Here is a 13,708-nt window from a genome sequence, read left to right on the forward strand (position 1 = left end):
GACGTATTCGGAAAAACCGCCGCATTTAAAAACCGAAAATGTGTCGCTTGGGGAGCGCTCACCTTCACCTTCTATGGGATGGTGCATTCCGGGGCGTTAAGATTATTTTCGGCGCCCTTAAATCCCAGCCGGACCCGAATCCTGTGCAGAGAACGCGCCGCTGGATCGCGAATGGGCCGGGTAAGTAAATGTGCCCCAGTAGGTACATGGGAATTTTATACTGTATTTACAAACGCCATTATGTTTATTAAACATCCAGCAAGTGAACACAGCCTAATATGGCGCTTATACTTATCACCACATTCTTTCACTATATTTACATCAAACTGACCTTCTATAAATACATTTGGGCTCTTTAATAAGGGTCCGCGGACCTCATTTTTGTCGGGTTTTCCGTCGATTTCCGAGTTAAATGGCACCACTAAAAAGTACAATTTGTCCCACAGATAACAAGCCCTAACACATCTCTGTTAACGTAAGAATATAAAAGTTATTGCTTTTGGAATGAGGGCAGTAAAAAACAGTAATGCAAAATCGAAAATGGGCTGAATCCTGTAAGGGTTAATAGAAAAAGATGGTATAAGATTCAAATCACTGTCACGCAAAGAAGGCAATGGGGGACATGGGAACTTTATTTGTGCTTGTTGTTTTCTTTTTCTATTTGCTTTTTTTGCGACTTTTGCTATTGTACACCTTTGTGTGCACCTTGCGCGTTGTGCCTCACTTATCCTTTTTTCCAGGTATTCCGTGCAACTTTTCACTTATGTGTCTTTTTTTTGTTCTTTTTGGGACTTTTTCCAGGGCAGGTGTATTGGAAGGATTTTTTTTCATGGAACCTGTTTTAACATGCAAATTGTAAGTATTTCACAATGCTTTAAATCTTTAAAATTTTGCACATAAACCTGATGGGCATTGAAAGTTTGGGCTGTTTATTTCTATAAATTTATACATTTTTGCATTCATATTTTATTGAAATTCATTGGCTGCTTCTTATGGTGCAGTCACACATGGGGGCACATTTACTTACCCGGTCCAGTCGCGATCCAGCGGCGCGTTCTCTGCTCTGGATTCGGGTCCGGCCGGGATTTATGAATATAGTTCTTCCGCCGTCCACCAGGTGGCGCTGCTGCGCTGAAAGTCATCTCATCGCGCCGGAATGCACCACCTCGGACCAGGTGAAGGTAAGCGCTCCCCAAGCGACACTTTTTCGGTTTTTAAATGCGGCGGTTTTTCCGAATACGTCGGGTTTTCGTTCGGCCACGCCCCCCGATTTCCGTCGCGCGCATGCCGGCGCCGATGCGCCACAATCCGATCGCGTGCGCCACAATCCCTGGGCAATTCAGGTACAATCGGCGCAAATCGGAAATATTCGGGTAACACGTCGGGAAAACGCGAATCGGGCCCTTAGTAAATGACCCCCATGGTGTTTGAGATGCATTTTTTAAGCATTGAAGAAGCGCATGTTTTTTACATTTTACCATGCGTTTGGTTGGTTAGAAAGCGTTTTTTCTTCATTGCTGGATGTTTAAAATGTAAAATTGCTGTGAAAATGTTAGCACTTCCAACAATGAAGAGAAACGCTTTCAAACCAACCAAAAGAATGGCAAAATGTAAAAAGGAATGAGTTCTGCGATGCTTTTAAAAAGCATTACAAACCACCCTCATATGTTGTCATCTGCATGGTGTGTGACTAGAGTGCTTAAAAATGAAGGTCAGGGCCTCAAATCCAAAATTTACAGGAGTGTCCACTTGGTTATCCCTTATCGCCACAGCCCTTTTACGTTTTTGCGTTTCCATTTTTTACTCTCAACCTTCATAAATCTATAACAATGTAAAGAGCTATATTAGGGATTGTTTTCTGCGTAACAAATTGCACTTCATAGTGACGTATATAATATTCCATGTTGTGTACTGAGAAGCAGGAAAAAATTCCAAATGAATTCTAAATAACGCATTTGCACCATTTTCTTGTGGGCTTGGATTTTGCGGCTTTCACTGTGCGCCCCAAATGACATGTCTACTTTATTCTTTGGGTTGGTGCCATCAGGAGGATAACAAATTTATTTAGGTTTTATAATGTTTTTAAACATTTACAAAAATGAAAACCTCCTGGACAAAAAAAAATTCATTTCGCCATTTTCTGACGCTAATAACTTTTTCATACTTCAGCGTACAGAGTTGTGAGTGGTGTCATTTTTGCGGCTCTTGATGATGTTTTCAATGATACCATACTAAGAACTGTACAGCCTTTTGATTAATTTTCATTGAATTTTTTCAAAATGGCAAAAAGTGCTATTTTCGATTACGGATTTAAACCCCGGAAATAACCGGCGTTATAATATTTTGATAGATCGGAAATTCAGAAACATATTTATGTTGTTTGTTGATTTTTACTGTTTATCTATATTTAAATCAGTTCTAGGGAGGGGGGGGGGGGTGAATTTTTAGCCCCCCCCCCCCCTAGGGTACTTTAACTAGGTATGGTAGTATATCGGGATTTATCACATCATAGTATATTAATATATTCTTTTAATATCTAAAGTCATGGCCATAAGTTTTGAGAATGACACAAATATTATATTTTCACATGATCTGTTGCCCTCTGGTTTTTATTTGTGTTTGTCAGATGATTTTATCACATACAGAAATACAAGTGCAATCATATTATGAGTAACAAAAGTTTTTATTGACAGTTAGAATGAGTTAATGCAGCAAGTCATTATTTGCAGTGTTGACCCTTCTTCTTCAGGACCTCTGCAATTCTTCCTGCAGCTCTCAATCTACTTCTGGACCAAATCCTGACTGATAGCAGTCCATTCTTGCACAATCAATGCTTGCATTTTGTCACAATTTGTTGGTTTTTGTTTGTCCACCCGTCTCTTGATGATTGACCACAAGTTCTCAATGGGATTAAGATCTGGGGAGTTTCCAGGCCATGGACCCAAAATCTCTATGTCTTGTTCCCTGAGCCATTTAGTTATCACCTTTGCTTTATGGCAAGGTGCTCCATCATGCTGGAAAAGGCATTGTTGATCACCAAACTGCTCTTGGACGGTTGGGAGAAGTTGCTCTTGGAGGATATTCTGGTACCATTCTTTATTCATGGATGTGTTTTTAGGCAAAACTGTGAGAGAGCCGATTCCCTTGGCTGAGAAGCAACCCCACACATGAATGGTTGCAGGATGCTTTACAGTTGGCATGAGACAAGACTGGTGGTATCGCTCACCTTGTCTTCTCCGAACAAGCTGTTTTCCAGATGTTCCAACCAATTGGAAAGGGGATTCATCAGCGAAAATGACTTTACCCCAGTCCTCAGCAGTCCACTCCCTGTACCTTTTGCAGAATATCAGTCTGTCCCTGATGTTTTTTTCTGGAGAGAAGTGGCTTCTTTGCTGCCCTCCTTGACACCAGGCCTTGCTCCAAGAGTGTCTGCCTCACAGTGCGTGAGGAGCAACAATGGAACCTCTCTCCTTGAATTCCTTAATGATGCGATAGATTGTTGACTGAGGTGCAATCTTTCTAGCTGCGATACTCTTCCCTGTTAGGCCAGTTTTGTGCAGTGGAATGATGACTGCATGTGTTTCTTTAGAGATAACCATGGTTAACAGAAGAGAAACAATGATGCCAAGCACCAGCCTCCTTTTAAAGTGTCCAGTGGTGTGATTCTTACTTAATCATGACAGATTGATCTCCAGCCCTGTCCTCATCAACACCCACACCCGTGTTACTGGAGCAATCACTGAAACGATGTCAGTTGCTCCTTTTTAGGCAGGACTGCAATGAAGTTGAAGTGTGTTTTGGGGGAAAAATTTAATTTTCTAGGCAAATATTGACTTTGCAATGAATTGCTGTTGAATTGCTCATTCCTAATGGGAGCTGTGATTTTTTTATGGTGGAGACTCTTGGGTGCTCCCATACAACAACCTCCATTACTTGAATGTAATCCACTACCCAGCTGATGTTTGCTATGCGATTTGCCCACCTGTTGGCAGTCCATTTGCCATCAGCTGTCAGCTGCTCCTTTTAAGGCAGGACTGCAATGAAGTTGAGATGTGTTTTGGGGGAAAAAGTTCATTTTCTAGGCAAATATTGACTTTGCAATGCATTGCTGTTAAGCTGATCACTCTTTATAACATTCTGGAAAATATGCAAATTGCCATTATAAAACCTGATGCAGTAAACTTTGTAAGAACTTAACATTTGTATCATTCTCAAAACTTATGGCCATGACTGTATATTAGCTACTCTATCTATTATAATCTGCCCTTATGAAAACATCTATTCTGCATATAAGAACAACAAGGGCAGCAAGAACTGAATCTACAGTATCATTGTGTACATAGAAGATGAGCCCTTAGCATCAGCTCCTCTGGGGAGCCTGAGACACTGAGAACAATCATATGAATAGGCTGTAATGTACTCTATGGATGGTCAGTCTGCTTCAAGAGGAGAATGTGGACAAATGCCGCTTTTTCTTCATTTTTCCTCTTGCCACTTACTCGAAAATCAGGGCCTCTATCCCCACAGAGGGCCCCTGCCCCTGCTAGTTATAGAAATCCATGTTGGTAGAACAATTGATGTGGGGGCTAAAATAATTCTTTGCATCGGCTTAAGAAAGATATAGATATGATTGGTGACGGTAGGGGCATGGCAGAGGTCCTTTCTCTACTTGATACAGAAGACATGATGGCATTTAATTTATTATATAATTTTGACCCACACCGTCAAATTATATGTAATATAATATATGAAGGGGATGCAGTGTATAAAAAAAGAGGCATTTGATATAAAATAATTCAATGAGGGTATATTAAATATGATATAATTCAAAATGGGGGTTGCAATATATAAAATAATTTGTAAGCAGTTCAGAAAATGTAATTGATTACTGGGTGCATTACATATAATTTATTCCGGGAGAAAAGTGGATTGTTTTATAGGATAAGTAGTGAATATTGAAATACATATTGAGGGGGAAACCAAGGGCAAAATATGTCTTTATATACATGTAGGGTGCTCAGTGTGGTCCGTGTAATGAAAGGACCATTTCTTATTTAGGAGCACAGTGTGGATATATTTGTTATCCAGGGACTCTATACTGCAAGTGAGTGTGGTATTTTTAGGGGAGCAGTATGGAAATGTGCTGCAAATAGCTGATAACATCTGGAGGCAAATGGTGAAGGCATTTCTATCACGGCTGGCAAATGTCATCATGCAGTTCTGGTCAAGCAAAATACCTACTTCCAAGATGATGACTTCCACATCTGACAATCCACGCACCAAAGGACGCACCAAAAGTAAAGGTGACATGGGGGGAAAAGATTGGTTCATGTTGACCTCATTCCTAATGGGAGCTGTGATTTTTTATGGTGGAGACTCTTGGGTGCTCCCATACAACAACCTCCATTACTTGAATGTAATCCACTACCCAGCTGATGTTTGCAAAAGAAATAGCAGGAGAGCAGCACTCCGTGTTGAGTAGTGTTTATTCAAGCACCAGTGGCAAAGACATTCCCAGCTGATGTTTGCTATACGATTTGCCCACCTGTTGGCAGTCCATTTGCGGTGGGTGAAGGAGCCAGAGGCTATTCTCTTCCGATTCCTATTTATGCCGGGGAGTGTGGGTAAAGCGGAGGCCGCCATTACAGAGCGCAGCAGGGGAAACAGTGTCTGAAGGATTTAGCCATGTTTCCGCCAGGCCCAGGAAAGACAGTTTCCAAGAAATAAAGAGGTCATGAATATCAGTGACTTTGTTGCATATGGAACGAACATTCCATAATGCTCTACAGAGAGAGGGGGGAGGAGGTGGTGGAGAGCGGGTGCATAGTTTGTAGATTAGAGTGGTTACAAGATTTGGATGAGCTCTATGGCGGAAGGCTGGAGGAACAGTGGGGATATGTTTGAAAGGCCCTGGATTGGTGGAAATATCACCAGCAGCAAGGAGTATCAGAGATAGAGATAGCAGGTGAGAGAAGGATAGAGGATGCGGTGGTTGCTCCTTTTTGCAAAGTAGGTATGTAGCACTCAGGTAAGCAAGCATCAGCAGCAACCATTAAATGAGAGGGCAGAAGAGATGTTGATATAGAGAATTCATTAGTAGGTGGTAGAATATTGGGATAATGGTGGAGATATGAGAATAGGGGGAAGATGATAGTAATTACTATAAACAGCATTATTTGTGGCCAAGATTAGTGATGTGTTACTTACATATAGTATGATCTGTTCAAATCCGGTTCAATCCTGGTTTATTCTGCTCATTGCAGGAAATGCAAGATGCTACACTACCTGTTTGCAGTCCATTTAAGGTGGGTAAAGGAGCCAGAGGCTACCTTCAGAACGTCTCTGCATTTCTCCTCTATGCATTATCCTCTATTTCTTGGGTATACCCAGATGCTATATTTATAAAGTTGGGCTGGGGACCTGTTTTTCACATGACACCATCCAGCCAACCCCACATTTAACTTCTTTATTTAAAGAAGATGTAAATGTCATATACCTTACTCCTATACAATACATTTGTTTTACATGATACCTTTATATTGAACCTCTCAGATGCTGAAGAGCAGCTTTGTCTCTTCTAGCCTAAGCTCTATGGACACATATAGTAGTGAATGATCTGGATAATGAATGACAGAAATCATCAATTGTATTTAAAATCATCAAATGTATCTTTTATTTTATGATGGTTCTATCTCCTGCTGCTGCTGGTGTTGTGCAGGGACGACCATCATTAATGTTTGGGACAATTTGGAGAGAAGCCAATTAACCTATCAGTATATTTTTGGGATGTGGGAGGAAACCGGAGTGCCCGGAGGAAACCCACGCAAACACAGGGAGAATATACAAACTCCATGCAGAGCTGTCCATGAGCTATCTGGACCCAGATGCTGCAAGGCCCCAGTGCAAACCACTGAGCCTCTGTGTTGCCCAAGGAAGGATTAGAAGACGTCTTGGTGGAAAATACGGCAGGTCTTTATGACTTCTTCATCTGCTACCTTCTTGACTGGGTCTATGCTCTTGCTGATGGTAGAGCCTGATGGTCACTGATGGAGGTTTTCATGAATGCTAGGCAAACATACAAGATGATTCCTGATGGCATTCCATTTGCGGTGTGTGAAGGAGCCAGAAGCTACCTTCAGAAGGTCTACGGACACCAGGTAAACATGCAAGATGCTACCTGTTGGCAGTCCATTTGCGGTGGGTGAAGGAGCCAGAGGCTACCTTCAGAAGGTCTATGGACACTAGGCAAACTTGCGAAATGCTACCTAGTGGCAGTCCATTTGCAGTGGGTGAAGGAGCCAGAGGCTACCTTCGAAAGGTCTATGGAAGCTAGGCAAACATGCGAGATGCTACCTAGTGGCAGTCCATTTGCAGTGGGTGAAGGAGCCAGGGGCTACCTTCAAAATGTCTATGGACGCCAGGCAAACATGCGAGATGCTACCTGTTGGCAGTCCATTTGCGGTGGGTGAAGGAGCCAGAGGCTACCTTCAGAGGGTCTATGGACGCTAGGCAAACATGCGAGATGCTACCTAGTGGCAGTCCATTTGCGGTGGTTGAAGGAGCCAGGGGCTACCTTCAAAATGTCTATGGACGCCAGGCAAACATGCTAGATGCTACCTGTTGGCAGTCCATTTGCGGTAGGTGAAGGAGCCAGAGGCTACCTTCAGAAGGTCTATGGATGCTAGGCAAACATGCGAGATGCTACCTCTTGGCAGTCCATTTGCGGTGGGTGAAGGAGCCAGAGGCTACCTTCAGAGGGTCTATGGACGCTAGGCAAACATGCGAGATGCTACCTAGTGGCAGTCCATTTGCGGTGGGTGAAGGAGCCAGGGGCTACCTTCAAGAGGTCTATGGACACCAGGCAATCATGCAAGATGCTACCTAGTGGCAGTCCATTTGCGATGGTCGAAGGAGCCAGGGACTACCTTCAAAATGTCTATGGACGCTAGGCAAACATGCGAGATGCTACCTGTTGGCAGTCCATGTGCGGTGTGTGAAGGAGCCAGAGGCTACCTTCAGAAGGTCTATGGACGCTAGGCAAACATGCGAGATGCTACCTAGTGGCAGTCCATTTGCAGTGGGTGAAGGAGCCAGGGGCTACCTACAAAAGGTCTATGGACGCCAGGCAAACATGCGAGATGCTACCTGTTGGCAGTCCATTTGCGGTGGGTGAAGGAGCCAATGGCTACCTTCAGAAGGTCTATGAACGCTAGGCAAACATGCGAGATGCTACCTCTTGGCAGTCCATTTGTGGTGGGTGAAGGAGCCAGAGGCTACCTTCAGAGGGTCTATGGACGCTAGGCAAACATGCGAGATGCTGCCTTTTAGCAGTCCATTTGCGGTGGGTGAAGGAGCCAGGGGCTACCTTCAAAATGTCTATGGACGCCAGGCAAACATGCTAGATGCTACCTGTTGGCAGTCCATTTGCGGTAGGTGAAGGAGCCAGAGGCTACCTTCAGAAGGTCTATGGATGCTAGGCAAACATGCGAGATGCTACCTCTTGGCAGTCCATTTGCGGTGTGTGAAGGAGCCAGAGGCTACCTTCAGAGGGTCTATGGACGCTAGGCAAACATGCGAGATGCTACCTAGTGGCTGTCCATTTGCGGTGGGTGAAGGAGCCAGGGGCTACCTTCAAGAGGTCTATGGACACCAGGCAAACATGCAAGATGCTACCTAGTGGCAGTTCATTTGCGATGGTTGAAGGAGCCAGGGACTACCTTCAAAATGTCTATGGACGCCATGCAAACATGCTAGATGCTACCTGTTGGCAGTCCATTTGCTGTAGGTGAAGGAGCCAGAGGCTACCTTCAGAGGGTCTATGGACGCTAGGCAAACATGCGAGATGCTGCCTGTTGGCAGTCCATTTGCGGTTGGTGAAGGAGCCAGAGGCTACCTTCAGAAGGTCTATGGACGCTAGGCAAACATGCGAGATGCTACCTCTTGGCAGTCCATTTGCGGTTAATGAAGGAGCCAGAGGCTACCTTCAGAAGGTCTATGGACTCTAGGCAAACATGCTAGATGCTACCTTTAGGCAGTCCATTTGCGGTGTGTGAAGTAGCAAGTCGCAACCTTCAGGTGAAATCCAGGGGGTGAAGGCGCAAGACGCAACCTGCAGGTCGAGTTCGGTAAATGTCATACATCAAGGAGGATACAGCGAGGCCTTGATCTGGAGCGGTGATCTACAGAAACAAAAGAAAATGTATGTAAGTGATTATGACTAAACATGGAGCTCAGGATACAAATATTCATGACACATCTTCTGCTAACATACAAATCCGGAGACCTCATAATTGATTAATTGAAGTCTCTGCTCATTCTAGATTTGGGATTTCAGTAGAGGATTCTAAATCACTAGTTAATTCTATGCACATTTATATAGCAATGGCTATGGACACCTATCATTTCATATTATACATCTTACAGGCAGGAGACTCATCTTATTGAGTGGTTACCATCTGCCTGTCAGTGTGTTAAAATAAGGCGGCAGCAGATTATACACATTAATACACAACCTGAAGAAAAATCATTCATTATATACACATCATTGCCCTGCGCACTACAATGAGAAGAGTAATGGATGTCGTCCTACTACTTACCTGCTCCATTGATTATACTATACTGGTGGTCAAGCTGCAAGCTACATGGGCCTCTACATGGGGTTATGGAGGGATTAGGAGATTGGGATGAAGAATTAGGCTGGGAGCAATGGGCCATCCACCACCATTGTCCTTGGGTTGTTCTTACTATTTGGATGACCATCTGCTAAAGACTGTGGCCACCCAGTTCCTGGTGATGACAGGGTGATACTGTGTTGACCATTCTGGACATACAAAGCTGAACTGGTTGAACATTTTTTGGTACTTAGATTTTATGTAGTGTGGTGGTTCAGCATAGTCCATAGTATCTTCCACATTGAGGTCAATGGCTTCTGACCTCAGGATCTCTGGTGGTGGCATCTTCCTAGCTTCCACATCTTCCCAGTTTATATCAGAGAAGAATTGATGTTCCCTGATGTCTCCTTTGACTCCAAGGCGATGGAACTGGTCTTTGCACAACAGTCCTTGTAAAATGCTGACTGTGTCAGGTGGAAGAGACTCTGGGAAGTGTGGTTCATGATTGAGGACAGATTGCTCCAAATCTCTTGGTCTTTCTCCAGGGAATGGATACCTTGCTGTCACCAGCCCATAGAGGATGACGCCAATGGCAAAATAATCCACGGCTCTCCCATGTGGTAAGCCAAGGATAATTTCTGGGGCTGCAAATCCTGCTGTCCCCCTACAGTCATCTGTAATCCTCTTAGCAACGCCTTTCACAGCCAGGCCAAAATCAGTGATTTTGATATGGCCTTCCGTGGTCAGAAGCAGATTTTCTGGCTTTAGATCTCGATGAAGAATCCCTTTGCTGTGGAGGAATTCTGTGCCACAGACCACTTCTGCTATGATGAATCTTACAGTTGCTGTATCAAGAGGACACATTTCTAGGATAAAATCAAGCAGGTCCCCTCTAGTGGCCACTTCCATCACGTAATACACAAAGTTAACCGTGTGGAAGGCACCCAGCCCATGGATGAGAAATGGGCTGGCATGGGAGAGTTGAAGGATGTCACGCTCTACAAAGCTGTAGCCAGATTCAGTGTAATCCCTTTTATCGATGACCTTGATGGCGACACGCTCTCTGCGAATCCTATCTGTCGCCAGGTAGACTTGAGCAAAGCCTCCTTGACCCAGTGAGCGGTGGAACGTGAAGGACTCCAGTGATAGGGGCACGGTGGCAGCGGATGCTTGGGCAGAGGTGCCGGCTTCTACCACAGAGGTTTCAGCTGTGGTGTCCTGGTATCCGCTGCTCGAAGATGACTGTGCAGACCTGGGGAGCTCCTCTCTGGTAGTAGGGTCAATAGAGCTGGGGTCACGGCGGACATCCTGCACAGATCTACAAGTATCCATCTTCTTTTTGCTAGATTGTATGGTGTGCTGTTTCTCTTCATCATCCTTCTGGTCTTCTGTATGTGACATACAGGCTGTAAAAAAGCATATATATATATCGTGTCAGTGGAATGAGACATGGCATATTATCACGATTTGTATCCAATACGTGTGACTATGCATAAATGTATATATACTGTCAACCAATCATTGTTCTTTTAATCAGTGCCGTGGTCACATGGTGTAAACCAGTGAAGGCAAACCTTTTGGAGACCGATTGCCCAAACTACAACCAAAATCCACTTATTTACCGTGAATAGCCAACATGGCATTTTAAGCAGTAACTTATTGCTGCCTGTTCTTCCACATCTTTCAATTGTATCGGCTGCCTGAGACCACCAATACAGTTGAAAGAAGGAAGGAAAATTTAGTCTCTCGTTGTAGCTTCCCTCCAGGGTCTCTCTGTAGAGAAAGAATGGTGGGTCCAGCAGGATGAGCTTCAAAGATAATGCAGTTCTGTAAACACCTTCTCACTTTTCCCGCATTTCCAAACAGCCAATGAAGTGTGGCTTAAGTTGCCTGGGAATGCAGGAAGATTTGGTCCTATTTAGTGAACTCTGTCCTGGGACGATTGTCGGAGTGCCCACAGAAACGGCTCTGAGTGACATCTCTGGCACCCGTGCCATATGTTTGCCACCACTGGTCTAAACACTTCAGCCAACAGATTAAATATCCATATGTACTACATACACCGATCGCGCTATGTGCAATAAACACTTCTTTTACATAGAAATGATCCTTAGTAATTTCCTACCTTTGCTGTTGGCCATACTGTCCTCCATGTTGATACGACTGGGTCCAGGGATCACATTAGAAGGTTCCTCATTGACGATATAGGTCCCTCTGTGTTTGAGACCAGCAATCCACCTCTGTGGTCTCCGGAACAGGGCTAAAAAGCGGCTTCCTGTCTCTATTTCTTCATCCTCTGAGATTTTATTCTCCAGTTGTTCACCATTTTTGCTGTCCTCATTCTGTTTGCTGCAGTATTTGATGTACTCTTCATCCAGGCTGTGGAGCTGCTCCTGGATCTGGTTATATTCTTTCAGGATGACTTGCTCCACCATGTTGCCTGTCTGACGATCCATGTTGTTTCTGACCACCTGGCCGACCCTTAGTAAATTCCTACCTTTGGTGTCGGCCATACTGTCCTCCAAGTTGATATGACTGGGTCCAGGGATCTCATTAGAAGGTTCCTCATTGACTATATAGGTTCCTCTGTGTTTGAGACCAGCAATCCACCTCCGTGGTCTCCGGAGCAGGGCTAAAAAGCGGTTTCTTGGTCTACCCATAGCAATCTCCAGTTTCTTTGGTGCCTGTGGTTGCATTTCTGCCTCTATTTCTTCATCCTCTGAGATTTTATTCTCCAGTTGTTCCCCATTTTTGCTGTCCTCATCCTGTTTGCTGTAGTATTGTATGTACTCTTCATCCAGGCTGTGGAGCTGCTCCTGAATCTGGTTATATCCTTTCAGGATGACCTGCTCCACCATGTTGCCTGTCTGATGATCCATGTTGTCTCTGACCACCTGACTGCGTGTGCTGCCTTTTATACCTTAGCCAGGGGGCGGGACTGCACTATCTTGCTCCGGATTGGTCAATTTTCAATGGGCGTGGCTACTTTCCTGCCTCCTGATTGGACAGTCAGCTGGAATTGATCTGGCATTATGATGTCATCAGCCATTGGGGGAGATTCTCTGTCATTGTGACATCATCATTCATGTCCTTTACAGTATGTTTACTGCATTTGGATTTATGTATGTGTGTACATACTGCATACACTATGTATATGTTACATGGTATATTAATATTGTGTATGTCCTGGTTTGGTTCCATGCACATCACACACACATCACCTTCAGAAGAATACATTGAGAGAATTATCCCCAAATTATCTTCCCCTTTGGCTGTAATTTATCTCACTATGTAGCCACTAATTAAAGCTATAATGAGAAAGGGTGTAACATACCGAAACTTTGCCAGTTTTGGAATAAACTCTTCTTCTATTTTTCCTGTTTGGATCTGGAGTGCTGCTTCTTTTTTGGATTTTATGGATAGATTAAAGTCAGTGGGGGTCATTTACTAAGGGCCCGATTCGCGTTTTCCCGACGTGTTACCCGAATATTTCCAATTTGCGCCGCTTGTACATGAATTGCCCCGGGTTTTTGGCGCACGCGATCGGATTGTGGCGCATCGGGGCCGGCATGCGCGCGACAGAAATCGGGGGGGCGTGGCCGAACGAAAACCCGACGTATTCGGAAAAACCGCCGCATTTAAAAACCGAAAATGTGTCGCTTGGGGAGCGCTCACCTTCACCTTCTATGGGATGGTGCATTCTGGGGCGTTAAGATTATTTTCGGCGCCCTTAAATCCCAGCCGGACCCGAATCCTGTGCAGAGAACGCGCCGCTGGATCGCGAATGGGCCGGGTAAGTAAATGTGCCCCAGTAGGTACATGGGAATTTTATACTGTATTTACAAACGCCATTATGTTTATTAAACATCCAGCAAGTGAACACAGCCTAATATGGCGCTTATACTTATCACCACATTCTTTCACTATATTTACATCAAACTGACCTTCTATAAATACATTTGGGCTCTTTAATAAGGGTCCGCGGACCTCATTTTTGTCGGGTTTTCCGTCGATTTCCGAGTTAAATGGCACCACTAAAAAGTACAATTTGTCCCACAGATAACAAGCCCTAACACATCTCTGTTAACGTAAGAATA

The 13,708-nt window shown here is 44.3% G+C and overlaps 1 protein-coding gene across 1 annotated transcript; it reads right to left on the reverse strand.

Annotated features, from left to right (window-relative positions):
- Positions 1-8,157: 8,157 nt before the first annotated feature.
- Positions 8,158-12,483, reverse strand: LOC140120627 (protein kinase C-like 1B). The gene is made up of 3 exons (XM_072139592.1): positions 11,737-12,483; positions 9,597-11,017; positions 8,158-9,179 (listed from the first exon to the last, which is right to left on the reverse strand). The coding sequence occupies exons 1-2, from the start codon at positions 12,467-12,469 to the stop codon at positions 9,744-9,746; spliced, it is 2,007 nt and encodes a 668-aa protein (XP_071995693.1). The 5' UTR covers positions 12,470-12,483; the 3' UTR covers positions 8,158-9,179; positions 9,597-9,743.
- Between the last annotated feature and the right edge of the window lie 1,225 nt (positions 12,484-13,708).

The sequence above is a fragment of the Engystomops pustulosus genome, chromosome 3 (genome assembly GCF_040894005.1).
Source record: "Engystomops pustulosus chromosome 3, aEngPut4.maternal, whole genome shotgun sequence".
NCBI classification, from domain to species: Eukaryota; Metazoa; Chordata; class Amphibia; order Anura; family Leptodactylidae; genus Engystomops; species Engystomops pustulosus.

Coding starts and splice junctions, on each gene's coding strand:
- LOC140120627 (XM_072139592.1), bottom strand. CDS start 12,469: ATGGTGGAGCAGGTCATCCTGAAAGGATATAACCAGATTCAGGAGCAG. Junction 11,018..11,736: donor CAGTATGGCCAACAGCAAAG/GTAGGAAATTAC, acceptor GCTTTTTTACAG/CCTGTATGTCACATACAGAA.